The sequence below is a fragment of the Oryza glaberrima genome, chromosome 2, assembly GCF_000147395.1.
Source record: "Oryza glaberrima chromosome 2, OglaRS2, whole genome shotgun sequence".
Classification (NCBI taxonomy): Eukaryota; Viridiplantae; Streptophyta; class Magnoliopsida; order Poales; family Poaceae; genus Oryza; species Oryza glaberrima.
Window position 1 is genome coordinate 32,179,059 of NC_068327.1, and position 18,938 is coordinate 32,197,996.

General features: G+C 42.4%; 3 protein-coding genes across 3 annotated transcripts; 2 read left to right on the plus strand and 1 right to left on the minus strand.

Moving 5' to 3' along the window:
* Positions 1-2,522: 2,522 nt before the first annotated feature.
* LOC127762664 (uncharacterized) lies at positions 2,523-4,603 on the plus strand. Its single transcript, XM_052287134.1, has 3 exons — positions 2,523-3,443; positions 3,539-3,691; positions 4,253-4,603. Exons 1-3 carry the CDS (start codon positions 2,523-2,525, stop codon positions 4,601-4,603), a joined length of 1,425 nt encoding a protein of 474 aa, XP_052143094.1.
* An 11,367-nt stretch (positions 4,604-15,970) lies between these two features.
* On the plus strand, positions 15,971-17,049 carry LOC127761811 (pathogenesis-related protein PRB1-3-like). Its single transcript, XM_052286141.1, has one exon. The coding sequence runs from the start codon at positions 16,234-16,236 to the stop codon at positions 16,831-16,833; it is 600 nt and encodes a 199-aa protein (XP_052142101.1). The 5' UTR covers positions 15,971-16,233; the 3' UTR covers positions 16,834-17,049.
* Positions 17,050-17,394: 345 nt separating this feature from the next.
* LOC127761812 (pathogenesis-related protein PRB1-3-like) lies at positions 17,395-18,321 on the minus strand. The gene has a single exon (XM_052286143.1). The coding sequence runs from the start codon at positions 18,259-18,261 to the stop codon at positions 17,725-17,727; it is 537 nt and encodes a 178-aa protein (XP_052142103.1). The 5' UTR covers positions 18,262-18,321; the 3' UTR covers positions 17,395-17,724.
* Between the last annotated feature and the right edge of the window lie 617 nt (positions 18,322-18,938).

The following is an 18,938-nucleotide window of genomic DNA, read 5'->3' on the forward strand; positions in this document are numbered from 1 at the left end:
GTGCGAATCTAGCAGCAAAAATTGCAGCATCACGGCGTCACGAGACTACGCATACGCGAAGCAGATGTGATTTGGGTCGCTGCGAACACCACATGTCCACATGCTACCTAGCTTTGGACCTTTGGTCGCTACTAGTACTAATACAATTTACTGTATTTCTTCTGCAGCTCTGGTCTTGTGCAGCCAATACGTATCTTATACACAGTTTATACGGGTCAAAGCTGAAGGGAAGGAACGGTCAATTGGTGATCTGGTGAGTATTATTTCGGGGGCAGAGCTTGCAGTACTACAATATATAGGGTGTGTTTAGTTCGTGAAAAGAAAATTTTTGGGTATCACATCGAATATTTGACCGGATATCTGAAGGGGTTTTTGGACACGAATGAAAAAAAAACTAATTTCATAACTCTCCTGGAAACCGCGAGACGAATATTTTGAGCCTAATTAATCCGTCATTAGCACATGTGGGTTACTATAGCACTTATGATTAATCATGGACTAATTAGGCTCAAAAGATACGTCTCGTGATTTCCATGCAAACTGTACAATTAGTTTTTATTTTTATCTGTATTTAATGCTACATGCATGTATCAAAAAATTCTATAAAACTTTTTTTTAACTAAACCAGGCCATAGTTGCAGCCTATGGTCCGCCTTACATTTGCACGATAATCTGTGCTGTGATATACATTGTCATGTGGCAAATGTCAACAAGACAGCGGCGCTAGTTTAATGCCCTGCCGATTTGACAATAGGCAAAGGAACATCAGAACATGCATGTGCTCTCGCAAATTGCAGGGTTCATCGTTGTTCATCTCGTTCCTCCCCCATGCAGCCACTGTTGGAGCATGTGACATTGAATGAACCATGTAATGATCAGTAACAATAACAAACAAACAAATATAGCATACTAAGGGAAACATCACGTTTGCAAACGAAAAATAATTTATGAATAAAACTTTTATATATGTGTTCTTAGCGATATAAAAGCAAAGGCTTAACAATAAATTTCAATTGAAAAACCTTAAAATCAACTATAAATTTAAGGTCGAAAATTTAAATTTTGATTGATAAACATAACATAAAAAAAAAGAGATCCGCAATTATCACACTGATGAAGATGCCCCTGCTGGCTACCCATATACTGGCGCAGAAATTCGTTGGTCGTTTTGTTTGTCGATGCTCCGTATAAAACTGATCCTAACAGGCCGTCACCCATATGCTCGCGCCGAAATCTGCCAGCGGCGCCCACAAGTCACTGAAGCCCACAAACCAGAGGAGATGCAGCATGAAACCGAGCGTGGTGTCCCAAACGGCCTAGAAACGTACGTTCCTCGCGATCACGGCCCAACACACCGCACGTACATCTCATCCTGTTCCACCATACATATGGGCTGCACGCCTGCACGTTCGTGGCAATTCCGCTCCCGCACCATTCAGATCTCACGAGATATAGCAAAATCTCAAGGAAGAAACTATAAATCGAGCCTCCAATTATGTCTTGAAAAATTAGACGGTCAAATATTTCAGCTAACCATCGGTGAAATATTAAGTTATATTTGGTGAAATGAGGAAATCATGCACTGAAATATTTATTTTTTTTAGTGAAACACAATAGAGACACGTTGAAACATGTCACTATCACATATGAAACATTGAGTGTTATGAATTGAAACATATTTGTTTTATTCATCAGAATATAATCACGCATATCGTAGATTGGATAAATAGTTTAGAAGAACATAATTTTGAAGATCGCTAAATGGATGCATGTATACATGGATGGTGAGGAGAGATAGTAGTTGTAGTTAGTTGCGTGAATTTTGTGAAACACGATAAAGGCACATGCTGAAACATATCTTTATCATATATAAAACATTGAGTTTTAACGATTTGAAACGCACATTTTTCTCTTGTTAAAATATAATCATACGATATTTTGTTGTAAATATTTAATTAAACGAATGCAATGGTATGACCGGATCATAAATCGGATAATTAATTTAGGAAAAAGATATTTAAACAAAGGAAGAGAAAAGGATAATAAACTAGTTAAGTGTAGCTTCCTGCGCGAGCCCAATTTTTATTGCTGCATCGATCTACCAATTGTATTATAAGTGGTGATAAAAAATTTGCCACTAGACTCATATCATGAATATGTGAGGACTCACATAGATAGCGAGTGATAAATTTTTAATTATCATATCTTAAAAGTGGCAAATAGTTAAATGCCCCCAAATCTCACAAGAGACCAAGAAGGCGAGAAGGGAGCAAATTCCAACGTTTTTTTTCTCTAAAGAAATACTTAATCTCCGAGACGGATGCGGAATCGGGTATACTGTACGACATAGAATTTGAATAGGACACGGACGTCCTTATACGTGTACCCCTTTAAATAGAGAGCTCTAGCCGGAGTTCCTCCGATCTTCCGTTCTTCACCTTCGCATCGAATCGATAGCGAGTGTACGTATGTAAGTATAATCTCATCTCTTCCTGTGGAAAGCTAGCTAGGTGCATGCATCGATGGCGGACCGGCTCAGCGGGCTACCTGACGACGTCCTGCTCTCCATCCTGAAACGTGTCGACCTACGCGACGCAGTAAGAACAGCGATACTCGCTAAACGGTGGAGGCATCTCCCGGCCGCGCTGCCCGATATCGTACTGGACGTCCTCTCCTTCAGAAAGAAGCAGGATGATGATCATCAGGATGGTTTCACTTTCACGTCGAGACTGTCCCGAGAAGCTCGAGCCAACCTCGCCGTGGCGCACGCCGCGAAAGCCATCCTCGCGCGTCGCAGCGGCGAGCACGCCATCGACCGCCTCCTCGTGCGGTTCTACCTGAGGGCGGAGTCCATCGGCATCGTCCGCTCCATCGACGACGCCATCGCGAGCGGCCGCGCCCGCTTCCGCGAGGCGGCGTTCGACGTGAGGGGCGAGAAGCGCGCCCTCGAGTGCACGGGCAGGGACACGCTCGCGAACGGGAGGCGGCTCGCGTCGCTCGTCGGCGGGTGCCCCCACGCGTTCGCGGGGCTCACGCGGCTGCGCGTCGAGAGCGTGACGCTGCGCGGGTCCAACGACGTGGCGAACGTGCTCGCCGCCTGCGAGAACCTGGAGATCCTCTCCTTGCACAGCTGCGACGCATCAGCTGGCTCGAACGTGGCGGCGTTGGAGATGGAGCACCCGCGGCTCGTTCGCCTCGACGTTGACGCGTGCGACTTCGAGACCGTAGATCTCAAGTGGCTCCCGAGGCTGGTTCAGGTCTCCAACAACATCTGGTTCCCTTCACGGACTCTACCTCCGCTTGTTTTTGGCCATGTTCCACAGCTTCGGACAGTGATACTCTCCACTGTCGGTACAGTTAACTACAGAACTCTCAAGCTAAGCGAGCTTCTTGTCAATACCACCGGCACACGTACACTGCAAATGATTTTTGAGAGTGAAAAGGTATGTAAAAGAATTGGTTGTTCCTCGTACGTGTGTTTCTGTTTCAGGTTTGAAATGTCATGTTTGTTGATTCGTCCTGACTGATTTTTGTGCAGATCTGGTTCCAACCTGAAAGCCCGAAACATCTGGCTCCTCTTCTCCGCAATCTGAGGATTGCATGTTTGGACAAGATTCACAAGGAATGTGACCTCATTTGGACGATGTTTGTGTTAGAAGCTGCACCCCTCTTAAAGGAGCTTCGCATATCGGTAATTGCTACTCTCTCTATTTTAAAATATAAGTATTTTTAGATTCTAACCCTGTCTCCGAGATGCTAATTTGACCAATAATATATATAAAAATAAGGGCCTGTTTACTTTAATAAAAAAAACCTTACCAAATTTTAGCATTGCCAAAATTTTGGCATTGTTACCAAAATTTTGGCAGGATTTCTTATATAGTTACCAAAATTTGGTAGCAAATTAAATGTTGCCACTTTTTTGGTAACTTTACCAAAATTTGGTAAGATTGAAAATGGTATCAAAGTGAACAGGCCCTAAGATGTTTTAAATAAAAATAGTTGTATATTATAATAGTTTGTTTAATGATACATCTAGTAACATCAATTTTACATGATTGATTTATTATTATTATTATTTCTATTAATAATAAAAGTTTAAAATGTTTGGCTTGTCACTATTCTAAAAATGTTTATATTTTAGGATAGAAGGAATAATATATTTATATGTATTATCAATTAAACATGTGTCGTCTCTAAAACTTACGGGCATGCTCAACTAAAGCAATTTGTCGTCGTGCGTCGCGTACAGGTAACAGAGCACTCTTGTGGCAGCTTGGCAGCAGCGGATGTCATGAGGAAGCTTCTGTACTGCAAGAAAAACAATATAGAGTGGCACATTGATTCTGATTTCAAGCACTACAATCTGCTGTTGGTCACTGTTGTTGGTTTTGAGATCAAGGATAAATTTGTGAAACTCATAAAACGTCTAGCACATGCGGCTGTCAATTTGGAAGATATACATCTGGAGGATGAAGTCAAATGTGAGAATTGTCAGTATTACCCAACTACGTGGTATCCAAGTACAGACAAAGAGAGAGAGTTAACGAGGAGGCTGATCAACGAGGAAAGATCATCGCCAATAAGAATCAATATAAAGTGATCACAGTATTTGCAAATGCCATAAATTGTTTGTTAAAGTCTTTATTATTATTATTTTCTAAATTTTCGTGGGGAACATTGTTGTTACTTGTTACGATGTACTCCTAAATGGTTGGCATGAAATCACTACACTTGTGTACACAAGGATTTCGAAGGAGTTTGACACAATTTATTAGGACGTTTGAGGCGTTTCCAAAGAATGGGGAGAGGATTATAATCCCTTAGAAAGGATATCCCTCATGTAACTTTTTCTCTCAAATTCGTTGTAAATGTTTGTGAATTTTTTTTTATTCATTGGAAGACTGGAGCCCATGCCATGCCTTTGGTCGGTATCTGTGAAAGATTTTTTTTTTTCAGACGGTTCAACTCATCCTGTAAAAAAAAAAGACTTTCATCGTAAATGCTAGTGAAATATTTTTGATTCATTGGAAGTCTGAAAACCATGCCATTGGTCGGTCTCTGTGAAAGCATTTTTTTTCAAAAGTTTTGGAGGGAGAGACGCCCTCCAAACATGTTTAAGAAGAAATTATAAGTTTATTGAGGATTGAATACAGGATGTCGGGATCGAAACCATAGTATTGTCAAGTGCATCTCCTTATAAAAGCCTTTGATGTAGGAGTAGTAATGAAGTCTCACACATGTTCACGATGAATGGCAACATTTTGATAGGGAAGGAGGGATTCGGTTCCAGTGCAGTGGCCACTGTGACTGTAAGTTAAGCAGTCACAAGAGCATCATTGGTTTTAAAACGGATGGCCCAGATGCCTCTCAGTACTGTAGCAAAGTACGGTAGCGTTTTTTACTTGAAAAAAGTACAGCTCTAGTTTTATTGTAGCTCACAATTTAAACAATTAAATCAATAAATAGAGGACTGAGATTGTGTCACAATAGCAACTGCACTGTATCTCAATTCGGGAAGGAGCAACCGAAAGCAGGAGAGTACTGAAGTACAGTAGGGTGGCGCGGGCGCCGTGGGAGCACGGGATCAGCAGCCCGGCGGTGGGCTCTACGTCGCAGGGGTGAGTTTGTAGCAGGGTAACCGGAGTAGCACGAATCTGAAATTGGACCAAAGCAGCAAGCGCTAGCAGACGGACCTGAACTTTGCAGCCTGCGGGAGAACGAGCACAACAGGGTCATAAATATTTACCGATTATAATAAGTTTGGTCATTTTTTAAATTCCGACCATGAATTTTATATAACATAACTTATATAAATTCCGAACATGAATATTTGCCGCTTATAACCGTACTTTTCAAGACAAATCTACAAGTATCATCTTTTCAAACTAAGCATTTGATAAATCATTGATAATTAGATTTTTAACTGTTTGAGTAGATGCTGTTTTTTTTTTCACCACGAAGAGTGACACAAGGAATCAGCCAATCAAGAGTTGGGAACATAATGTCATGATCCACTAGACTGCAACATTATCAATCTGGACTTGCAGAGCTGGTGCGCCAACAACATTGGCCCTGTTTGGATCCGGAGGGCTATTAAATAGCCCTCCGGAATCTTACTATTTAAGAGTATTAAACGTAAATTACTGACAAAACCCATTCCATAACCCCTAGGCTATTTTACGAGACGAATCTAACGAGGTATATTAATTCATTATTTGCTATAGTGATGCTACAGTAATCAGCCGCTAATCTATTATATTATTAAAGGAATAGAAAAAGGAGATTCCACGTTCGCTCTCATGGCCTATAAATTCTCACATTAATCGGCGAAAAAGAAAAAGCAGAGTCCATATAGAAATACAATTTAGAAATAGTTAAAATTTGGAATTAAAAAATAAGGAATATTAGAATAGGAGACTAGAGTCCATATAGAAATACAATTAGAAATAACTGAAATTCGGAATTAAAAATAAGGAATATTAGAAGTAGAGTATAGAGTCCATATAGAAAAACAATTAAGAAAAAAATAGAAATTCGGAATTAAAAAGTAAGGAATATTAGAATTAGAGTATAGAGTCCATATAGAAATTTAAAACTAACTAAAATTTGGAATAAACATAATAAAATTAAAAGTAGAGTTTATAGTCCGTATAAAAATACAATTTACAAATAACTAAATTCGAAATTAAGAAAAACATGGGAAGAAGAGTTTAAAGTCAATATAGGAATACAATTTAGAAGTAACTGAAATTCAAAATTAAAAATTAAAGAATATTGATAGATAAGTTTAGAGTCCAGAAATACAATTAGAAATAATAAAAATTTAGAAAGAAAAATAAATAATATTGGAAGAAGAGCATAGAGTCCGTATAGAAATACAATTTACGAAGTAACTGAAATTCGAAATTAAAAATTAAATAATATTGAAAGATGAATTTAGAGTCCACATAGAAATACAATTAGAAATAATAAAAATTCAGATATAAAATAAATAATATTGAAAGAAGAGCATAGAGTCTATATAGAAATACAATTTACAGAAAATTCGGAATTTAAAAAAAGAAATATTAAAAGACGAGTCTAGAGTCCATATAGGAATATATATAATTTACAAATAACTAAAATTTGATATTAAAAATAATTAATAACTAACACGTATATAAAATATAATATGAATATTACACATTAGTAGTTTTGTAAAGTTATTGCAAAATTTAAAATTATGTTGTCATTTTAATATATTTGAATAATATGATGAGAAAACATATATGCTATTATATGAGAGAAAATATAATGATGCTAACCACGCAATCTGCGCGGGCCACCATGCTAGTTATGGATTAATATGCATCATTAGATTCGTCTCGCAAAATAGCCTAGGGGTTATGGAATCGGTTTTGTCGGTAATCTACGTTTAATAATCCTAAATAGTAAGATTCTGGAGGGCTATTTAATAGCCCGGAGGATCCAAACAAGGCCATTATCAAGGCCGAGTTTTTCTTCAAACTTTTAACTTTTATATCGCATCAAAACTTTCATACACATACAAACTTTCAGCTTTTCCGTTACATCGTTTCAATTTTAACCGAACTTTCAATTTTAGCGTGAACTAAACACACCCCAAGTCAAAGTGTGGAACATAATCCACTAGACTGCAAGAGAACTGTGCAGAATGATTGAGCACTGGATCTTACGAACATGCAAGGTGAGAAACGAGCAGGAGTTGGGAGGTTGCCTAGAAAAGGAAAAAACAGTAAATCATAACAAAATGAACAAATTCACTAAAATCATAACAAAAAGAAGTGCTACAAACTGAAGCAACTACTACGCTGTTCAGTTACATCTTTACAAGACTTCACTTGTCACGAGCACAACTGCACAGGCTAAAAAGAGAATTCTACACATCCTACCGAAAAAGTGAAACCATTGGGCAACTACAGTAAAATACCACAACAGCATAACGCAAACCCCTGCACATCCAACTGAGACTCAGAGCAGCACATCCAACTGAGACTCAGAGCATGTCAACTTAATTGATCATATAAATCAATGGGCAAAACAAATTTATGCATCGCCTGATTACTAATGCGAGAAATTTAAAAGTACTCCGCTGAAAATCGAAATGAAGTAAATCTCTTGTTGAGAAGGAAGTCCAGGCATACTCCCAATGAAAGGAGCAGCAGCAGATCAAGTCTGAATCCAACTTCCAAAGCTTCGATGATCGGCTACAATCATCACCAGGCATGCTTCGCTTACTTACATTCTACTACTAGCCAGAAAGTGCCTAATCATGTCCCAAGTCTCAACTAAACCCAGAATAGTGGCTACATATTAGTCATACTCACAAACCACACTGCTAGAAGTCAGGAATCATAGAGACAAATCTACTAGATATAGACCACATCACGAAGACATCCATCAGGTCCCCCAAGAATGCCAAGCTTCAGGAGTCGGCGAAGTGCGTGCGCGTGGTTATCATGATTTCCATGGGGGAGCACTGGCGCGCCATCATCAACAGCCATACCCAAGTTGATCTCTAATTCAGGTGGGTCTTGGCTCTGCTGGATGTGTACTGCAAAAGAAGGAAAAGTTACAAATTCATCAAAGCAAATACAGCTAATAAGCAAATGCAAATTCATGAAGGTGATCCAGTATGCCAACGAGCAAATTCCAGTGCAATAAATGGGAAAGTACATTTCTGCCAATAATAACCAAGTCAATTTCCATAAGGAGAGGTTCAATCCAACTAACAAGCCAAATTAGGTTTCAACCAATGCACGTATCTATCTTCTTAGACCAAACTTTCAATACAACCAATATCCAGGTTCTTAGCAATAATTGAGTAGAGAAAATGATTAAATCCATTTTTGGCAATTATTGCAGTTAACCAAGTCAATTTTCATATGGACAGGTTCAATTAATGAATGTAATCTTCTTAGACCAAACTTTCAACAACCAATGAGCAAATCCAGGATCTTAGCAATAATAGAGTAGGGAAAATGATAAAATCCATTTTCTTCAAGAAATTATCTCAAGAATAGGCAGGCCCAGTTAGGCTAATGTTTTAGTACAAACAGTCTTCTAAAAGTAGGCCATACCACGAGGAGGCGCGTGACTAAACATGCAATGTTGGAACTCCCTCTTTAGTGCATCTTCCATTATTTTTTCGTGATTCTGAACTGGCATGTTGCACTGCAGAACCTCAAGATAACTACAAAACAAAGATATAAATATGACAGTCAGGAATACAAAACCATGTGTTTTAAAAAATTTGAAAATATGATAGGACAATAATTGCATGTGAAGAACCAATGAATATTTATAGTCAGGTTCACGTTAGTATCAGCCATAAGTGTTTTTCCTGATCAGTTTTGCCAACTCTTAAAACTGTAACGAAACGACCAAAAGGAGACAACAGACTTCCATGTTCTGATAAAATACAACCATAAATGCTTAACAACATTAAAAATATATACAATAATCATGTTCAAAGACATAAGGTCCTACACAGCCACATACAAGTTAGTTACAAACCAGCAAAAGCATACTAGCTAGTCACACATTAGAAAAACAACAGAAAACCTGGCACATGGTCCTACATAGCAGCACACAGGGTAGCTATAAACCAACATAAGCATACTAAAGCAGCAGAAACATAATAGCTAGTTAACACAGGAGAGGACCAGCCTTAGGCGATGTGAAGTGTCACGAACCAGAATGGCCTAATATAGACAGAACATGACAACATCCCACAAAAGGAAATGAACAGTACAATGCAGCATGAGGGATGTTCAAGAATGTTGTTTCTACATACTAGCTAATTACAGGTCAGCAGGTAAAGAGTAATGTATACGGGAGCCTTTGGCAATTTGAAGCGACACAACAATGGAACACATAATAATTTGAGACTGCCAACCCCTCCCACACAATGAATAAGGAAACAGTAACAGAGTACATCACACCAGACACTTGGAATTATTAGTATTAACAGTTAAAAATTGAATCACATCTGAGACTAACGTAGTACTCGGAAATACTACCAGAACAAACTTAAGTGTCAAATACAGATCACACAGAAATTGAAGGTAACAGAGAATCAACAAAAGATACCAAGAAAACTACAATAACCTGTAAAGCAACATCCTATAGTACAAAGGACAAATTTAACAACCACACAAAAACAAAATTCATTGAAAAAAAAATCAGAAACCTAAGAATAAAAGAAAACCATTAGAAAATATCCCAAAAAAATTACACCTAATAAACACTTGAAGACATAAAAAAACAACAGCACAAAAACCCTAAGATCAAATTTACAACATGATCAAAAAGCCATAGTAGAAAAAACATGTCCAAAAGAGTAGAAAAAATCTGTACCACAACAGCCATAGTAGGGATCTTAAACAAAAACCGTGTCCAAAAGAGTAGAAAAAAATCTGTACCACAACAGATAACAAACTCCAAACACAATTTACAGAACGGACGACAGATCAAAGAAAAGAGAACAGTGCCCATACCCACTTGCCAGCAATCAAGGGTCGTTCTGAAAATGATCAATATAGAAACTACAAGAACATCAGTTGATACTAGAAATCCAGGCAGGTGAAGATGTACAAAGATGGCTAAAGAGCCAAGTTGAACATACCCCACTTAACCCACAAGAACATAGACATCCTGCAGAAACTTAAAAACACACAGCAATCAAAGACTCCACACACCACTAACACAAAACGAGAACACGGTGATGAACAGGGCACAGAGAGTGCGAGCAGGAGAAAAGATGCACCCAGTAGTGGCTATCCAAGATCAAAATCAAAGGAGGAAGAGAACGATGTGGACTAAATTGGTCAGAGCGATTTCAACCTGGGTGGTGGTGTCTTTTTCTCCATGAGGTCGCTTTCTACAACTACACGCTGCCCACTTTTTGGGTTGCTAGGATAAAAAATCCATCACAAGCTTACTATTTATAGATAGTAGTATGAGGCATCACGACGCAATGCTTTGCTACAGCCTCGATCTCTACAAGCCCACTACAACATCGAGGTAGAAATGCTGAAAATGCGGTAAATATGATGAAATGAGGCCTGCAAAAAGCATGGGCCAATGTGGTTCTGCTTGCAATCGAGTCACATGATAAAATCCGTAAGAACAGCTAGCATTATACTAGGCCGGAATCGTGCATTTCACGGTGGCAAGATTGGTGATGGGCTGATGGGCCTATGCGTTTGGGCAATCTTTGGAGAAATCAGAGAAATTATCGGCTCTTAAGTAAGTAATTTACCTGGAGAAGAACGAGCTGAACGACCTCCACCAGCTCGGATCTAGAGGGAGCCTGGCGGCTCAGATCTAGCCGGATGAAGGCTCCGCCAGCCGCTGGCTCAGATCTAGCCAGAGACAAGCTCTGCAGCCGCTCGCTCAGATCTAGAGCGCGTGCAAATCCGTCTCCACCTCACCGGCGGAGAGCGAGCCCGGTCAAGCAAACTCCCAACGGCGCTTCTGCAACTACGACGCTGGCGGTCGGGCACGGGGCTGCCGCCACCCCCTCATCCCATCAGGGAGCGGTGGCTGGGAGTGAGCCACGTCTGTCTGTGGTCAACCACTGCCTCCCCTCATCGCCGTCAGGGAAGAGGTAGGAGAAGGTCGACGCTGGGAGGGAGGACGGCGAGCCGGAAGTAGACGCCGGTGATGGGATGGGCGACGGTGAGGTCGTCCATGGGAGACACCGTTTGGTGTGAGGCTCTCTCTCTCTCTCTGCGCTTGGTGGAGGATTTTGGATGGTGGAAGAATAGGCGGGGCGAGGCGTCCACTCCGCTACTCGTCCCCTTCTTTTATGTACAGAGACCGAAAGAGTCCGCGTGATGGAGAAGCTATAATTTCTTACCCATAAACTGACCCACGTTCTCTCACTGACATGTCGATCCCCTTGTGGGCGTGTCCCACAACCAGTTGGGTTGGGCTGAAACTTTCTGCCGTAAAAAATATATGCATGCCAATTATCGCTGACGTTCTCTCTTTATAATTGTTTTGTTTAAAAAGCTTCCATATAACAACATTTTAATGGTTGGATTTTATACGATTGAGAGTTTGCTTGAGAATACTACTTCTACCCAATCAATTTTATTTTAGGTAAGTAATGACGTTCATAGTATTTCCTAAATATTTTATAGTGTGCGCTGTTATGACTGCGTGATATTTGGAAAATTATCAGCCACTGATTCTTTTGGCGAATGCGTCTATTTACGGGTACTCAAGCCCTTTTTTTTGCTCGTTCCAAGTAAACACGGGCTTACCGCCGTAAAATTGGGAATTCATCCATACATGGCCGGCCAATAAACACGGGCTTCTGCTAGTACACTACTAGTATTAGTTTTTTTTTTAACCCAGCTTTTATATTTAGAAAAAAAAATATTCAGTTTATAAGGAAAATCGAATCCGAAAACCATAAAACTGCACGATGAGAAACCGACTGAAACCCACCGCACAAAAGAAGCATGAGACCTAGCTACACAACTACTAACAACGGCGGAGCCCAAAAACAGGACATTGCCGCAAGCTAAACACAAAAGCGGTACAATAGCTCTGACATCGCATAAGAGGTGTTATCGTTGCCGAGCTAGCAGCCCAAGCGACCTAGCAGCGCTGACTTCACAACCGCATCGACACTGAAAACACGATAGTCGCCAAAGCGAAAAGCAGCTTCTTCATACTACTACTCCCTCCGTCCCAGAATATAGCGACCTATGACCAGATGGGATGTATCCTAGTACCCATAATATAGCAACCTAGGACCGGATGGGACTTATCCTAGTACCACGAATCCGGTTATAGGTTGCTATATTCTAGGACGGATGGAGTAGTAGTTACCGTTCGATAAGTTTTGGGACGGTCAAAATTGAGCTTGGGACAGAGGGAGTAGTAGTTACCGCTCGATAAGTTTTGGGCGGTCAAAATTGAGCTTGAAAAGGTGTGTGCGCTAGACACGGCACTAGCTCGCGTACACGACATTAGTTATGAATATGTTTCTCAACTGTGCCCATCCAAAGGACTTTTGAAACAGTGATAACTTTTTCGTTTTCCCTTAGTGAAATGACGCATTTCGTTAAAAAGAAATACTCCTTCTAAGTTTTCTTGTTTTAAGTACATAAGTTTTCTTGTTTTAAGTAAATCTTAGTTTATAATAGTTAACACTTAAATCATTATACGTTAATGATTCACACCCCTTCTTATAAAGTGCAACATAGCCAACCCTCTATTGTTTTCTATTTTAGTCCTCATATTTTATCAATTTATAGGGAACAACAATATTTTGGACTGAACACCCAAAAAAATATAAAGAAATATGAAATCACCTCCCCTCCCATTTATGTCTCTCCATCCCTCTCTTCGCCGGCCACTCTCCTTTGGCGCCACTTTCCTTCACCCTTCCCTCACCATGAAGTAGATCAGGCGGTATCACCTCTCCTTCTCGTTATGATGTCATCTCCTCCTTCTCATTCCCAAAGCCGCGGGAGAAAATGTGGCAGTGGCCACTCCACGCCACCAAGCTTGCCAAAATCTGACGGGGCTCGCCATATATTTCCCGTGACGACAACAATAAATCGATGATGACGAAGGCAGCTCAGGAGGGGACCACTGGGGCATGGCTTTTTCAACATGGTTCCTCTCGCATCTTGACTTGACGAGTTTCTTCAGCCCACTGAGACTCGCGCGACCTTGCAAAGGGACGAGCATCCTCGTAAGGATAGGACAACATACGACCACGTGGCTGCCTAAGATCACACATACGTCATTTAATGCACCGCGAATGGCATTACACAACATTGACACCAAACAAACAATTTGAGAAGGAACTCAAGTCTCGTAACAGGCAGTTCCGTCCAACTGTCTCCATCTTCAACCTCATTGCAAAACATATACACCAATTTTAAATGGTAGAATAATTCCTTTAGACCAAGGGAGGCGGTAAGAGAGAATAGCGATGGATGTGGCAAAAACCAATTGAAAGCGGCAACGGTGGAAGCAAGCTCTTTCTCTTCCCTGACGCGGTGTTTAGTTCTTAGCATGTATAGGCATTGTCGATATGTGGTGGTATGTTTAGTAAATTTGTGTACTTTCTCTGAATGTAGTCTCATGTTGTATTCTTGTAAAAAAGGAATGACTTAACAATATAAAAGATGCTGTTTGTTTAAAGAACTTATAATTTATCCCGGCAAAAAATAAAGAATTTATATTTTCTAAGTCATAACATAACAACTTCCAGCCGCTGGCAACTCAGTGGCAACAATGAAATATAGCCCCTCACAAAAAAATTGCAATATTTCTAGCTGCGGCCTATTCCATCTATCTAAACCAAATCCTATCTTAGCTGTGTTTAATTCCCTTCAAACTTCCAACTTTTCCGTCACAACAAATGTCTAGACACATGCGTGTAGCATTAAATATGGATGAAAAAACCAATTGCACGGTTTGCATGTAAATTGTGAGATGAATCTTTTGAGCTTAATTACGCCATGATTTGACAATGTGGTGCTACAGTAAATATTTGCTAATGGCGGATTAATTAGACTTAATAGATTCGTCTCGCTGTTTACAGGCGTAATCTGTAATTTGTTTTGTTATTAGTCTATGTTTAATACTTTAAATATGTGTTCGTATACGTTAATTTTTTTTTACCAAAACAACTAAACACGGCCCTTGAGTCAATTCGATTTCAGAATTGGATTTATTTTATTTTTGAGGAGGAGTACGTATAAGGGCTGCCTTTTCTTTTAGATTTTTGAAACGGCTAATTAACCACACGTAAAACGAGAAACATAATTAACATATAATTAATTAAGTATTAATATATAAAAAATAGTGAATATATTTATTAGGTTTTTTAAACAACTTTTATATAAAAATTTTTCATGTAAAATGCACAGTTTAACCGTTTAAAAGATGTGCTAACGAAATTAAGGATGTGTTTGAGAAGAAGGGGATTGAGGAGATTGGGAAGATACGCAAAACATGGTGAGCCATTAGCACATGATTAATTGAGTATTAATTATTTTAAACTTTAAAAATAGATTAATATGATTTTTTTAAAACAACTTTCCTATAGAAATTTTTTAAAAAACACACTGTTTAGTAGTTCGGGAAACGTGCGCGCAGAAAACGAAACCATCTTTCTCCCTTTCTCCTGCGCTCCAACGCAGCCTAAGAGTAGCTAAGCTACGACAGAAAAAAGAGCGCAGCCTGTCAAATGAAGCACGAGCCTGGGCGCGGTGGCTCAAAAGCCGAAACCGGGTACCGAACAGCCAGTCAAATCGTCAAACGGGCCGAGCATTTTAGAACGGGCTGAACGTCCGCCGCGGTCACGGTCCAACCCGCCGCACGCATGACGCGTACTTTCGTGCTCAATCACGGGCCGCACGTACGTTCGCATCAGCGCAAGTTTGCGAAAGGAGAAACAGAAAAGAGAGAACCCAGAGTGGTCAGGTTCAGAAGCCGACGAGGCAGCCGTTGCATGCATCGATCTCAACTTCTCTCAAGTTCAGAAGCGGCCGAAATGTCCGCGGACACGTACGTACACAGTACACGACAAGCCGGCCGGGCCTCCTGTGACAACGGTGGTGGGTTACACCGTTTGCGGGGCCTTGCGGCCACCACATGCATGTGCCGCCTGCCGCGCAGAAGCAATCTATGGCAAACCGCCCGGCCGACCGGCCGTGCTACCGATTCATCATAAGTCTGGAGTCCCTGGACCTTGTTGTAAGCTCGCGCGTGACCACGGAAGTATCTAGAAGCGGCCATTCATCGTCACGGGCGAGCTCACAGGTAACAAGGTAGGAGGAGAACAAGCTTTCATCAACAGATTTTGATGAACTATTGAAAAATCTGTAGTGCAGTATATACATCAATCAATCATGGCCCGTATGTTCGACGATCTCTCGTCAGCAACGATTCTTTCAGGTTTCTTCACAGAATCAAATCCGTGAAAGTCTTGGTGGCCTTTGTGATAACCAAAACAAACCCGCATTTGCATACAAACAAGCCATGATCGAAACGATGTCTCGAGATGTCAAAAATGTGGACAAAAATACCATCAATATGGCTACTACAGTTGCTCCCACCCACGGTCACGGGTGCCAGAGACAAACACTACACTATCAGCCACCGCATATAACTGCTTCCTCCAATCCCAAACCACAATTTCGTTGCAAACACAGCGACCAATAGGAGATCGAAGCCATGAAGCTGCTCGTGGCTCTGCTCGTTTCCACCCTTCTCGTCCACTCGCTGCTCGCCGACGGCGGCCGCCGAGGGAAGGAGGCGGCAGCGGCGGCGCTCGGGTACAGCAACGCGACGGTGTACGACATGTCCGTGGCGAAGTGCGCCGGGTGCGGCGCGCTGGGCGCGTGGGCGGAGTCGCTGGAGTTCCTCTACTACCACAACCTGGTGCGGCTGGCGCGGTGGGAGCTGCCGCTGGCGTGGTCGCCGCGGCTGGAGTCGTACGCGCGGTGGTGGGCGGCGCAGCGGCGCGGCGACTGCGCGCTGCGCCACTCGTTCCCGGAGGGGCAGTTCGCGCTCGGGGAGAACATCTTCTGGGGCGGGGCCGGCGGCGCGTGGCGCCCCGGCGACGCCGTCAAGGACTGGGCCGCCGAGGGCGTCGACTACTCGTACGCCGCCAACGCGTGCGCGGCCGGGCGCGAGTGCGGCCACTACACCCAGATCGTGTGGCGCGGCACCACCTCCGTCGGCTGCGCCCGCGTCGCCTGCGACGACGGCGGCGTCTTCATGACCTGCAACTACTACCCGCCGGGTAACGTCGTCGGCGAGAGGCCGTACTGAATGAGCAGTACACTAGGATACCACAGAGTTTGTCAGCATTGTCCTGGATGGAAATGATGGAATGAGATGTGCATGTACAGCTGCTGAATAAAAGTTTCAGGAATCAGGTGTGTGCAATCTGCATTTCTGAGTTACTGTCACTGTAAATACACTCACTGGTGGTTAAGTTCTTATACATTTCGTTACATCTAATGACCTTTTTACTAGAGCGCCATTGTTTTGTCGGAACTGTTTTTTACTAGAGGGAAGGACGGAAGGTGAAAACAGTGAAAAGGCTAATGGTTTAGGGGATTTGGGCCATAGTCGTGCGCTTCCGGCCCAATAGAAGGAATACGCAGCCTCTCAGACCAATGAAACGATTTGCGTTTCTCGAGTGAAGCCTCCATCTGTTAATTAGGCCAAAAAAAATTATAGTAAAAGTTTTGTGGATACGTCTTTAGCGATTTAAAAACTAACGCTAAAATAAACTTCAATGAAAAAACTTTAAAATTTAAATTTTGGTATGGCTGATCTTATATAGGACACCGGTGAGGCATGAAGACACAGAGCAAAACGGATACATCTGGATGATCAGCTTTTGAAGTGAAGGAGTAATGTATGTTTTCATTTTGCCCAGTATTACCTGGATAAGCTCATAAGCGGCGTCATGCAGAATGAAAAAATCGAACAAAACTAGCTAAGAGCTGATGACATCGATGATATTCGAAGAGATAGATTTGATCCTTATGGCATAAACAAAACGCACGACCAAAAATCATAGCATCGATCTTCGATCTAATTCAGCCCCAACTAATAACCATAGATAAATTATAGTACGTATCAAGATTAATGCAAAGCATATTAACTAGCATATCAAGACCGGGTAGATCCTAATTACGATTAGCCCGTGGATCAGAAGGGCTTCTGCCCCATGATGTTGCCCTGCGGCTCGTAGTGGCACGCCATGAGCGTCTCGCCGGAGGAGCAGGTGACGGTGGCGCAGCCGACCTGCGTGCTGTCGCGCCACATCATCTGCTTGTAGTGGCCGCACTCCTTGCCCGCCGCGCACGCGTTGGCGCCGTAGTCGTAGTGCTGCGCCTCCTCCGCCCACGCCGCCACCGCGTCGCTCGGCTGCCACGCCTCGCCGCCGTAGCCGCGGAACACGTTCACGCCGCCCGCCGCCGACGCCGCCGACGCCGCCGCGCAGTCGCCCTTGTACTGGTCCGCCCACCGCGTCGCCAGGTCCGCGAGGTCGCTGCTCCACTTGAGCGGGTGCAGGCCGTAGATCGCGCGGAGGTGCGTCTGCGGCACCACGAACTGCTGCGCCTCGCTGATCTGCAGCAGCCGCCGCGGCGCGCCGCCGGCGGCGCCGCCGAGCGTGCGCGACGACAGGAGCAGCACGGCGGCCAGCGCGACGCAGCAGGAGACCCTCCTTGAGCTGTACTCCATGGCCGACCACACTAGCTAGCTCAAGACCAGTGTCGCTCCTAGCTTAGCTAGCTAACTGGTTAATTGCAGGCTTCAAAGGCTACCTTACCATTGCAGTTGTTTATATATACGCATGCGAGCTGAAGATTATTGCACAAACAGCGTTGACAATTAAGATTTAATCTGCAACTGGAAGTACAATAGATCTACTGATCGAATCAGAGTTCATGAAGAATTAATCGATCGACGCAGAATCGTTGCATGTGATGGGGCACGTACATTGAGGGCGTCATGCAGGCCGCGCGTGAGACAGGACGTCCCGGTTCTTGTTTGACTTGCAATTTTCAGTACTGTCTCAGTTTGTATATTATTCGAGTCTTTTCCATTGGTCGGTTTGACACCTTTGGGAAATCGATGGAGCAAGTGACGATGTCAAATCATGCCTGCCTAGGATGGAATTTAACTTGCAGTTTGCACCCTGAAGTAAACGGCTGGAGAAGGGTAGTTTTCTGGCTTCAATTTGTTTCGGTTTTCCAGTGTGTCAGTGTCACTTACAAAATTCATTTTTGGCAGGGTTTTTGTGTAAGTAGAAGCACTGTGACGACCGACGAAGTGGCTACACATGCTTTCATGTGGGTATGCGTGCTAGACCACATCTTAGATCGAAAAGATCAGTCGGCGAATACGTCGAAGTTTCG

What these genes read in the sequence shown, in the direction of transcription:
- LOC127762664 (XM_052287134.1), top strand. Translation starts at nt 2,523, where the DNA reads ATGGCGGACCGGCTCAGCGGGCTACCTGACGACGTCCTGCTCTCCATC. An exon ending in TGATTTTTGAGAGTGAAAAG is followed by an intron (nt 3,444 to 3,538) that starts GTATGTAAAAGA and finishes ATTTTTGTGCAG; the next exon opens with ATCTGGTTCCAACCTGAAAG. An exon ending in TAAAGGAGCTTCGCATATCG is followed by an intron (nt 3,692 to 4,252) that starts GTAATTGCTACT and finishes CGTCGCGTACAG; the next exon opens with GTAACAGAGCACTCTTGTGG.
- LOC127761811 (XM_052286141.1), top strand. Translation starts at nt 16,234, where the DNA reads ATGAAGCTGCTCGTGGCTCTGCTCGTTTCCACCCTTCTCGTCCACTCG.
- LOC127761812 (XM_052286143.1), bottom strand. Translation starts at nt 18,261, where the DNA reads ATGGAGTACAGCTCAAGGAGGGTCTCCTGCTGCGTCGCGCTGGCCGCC.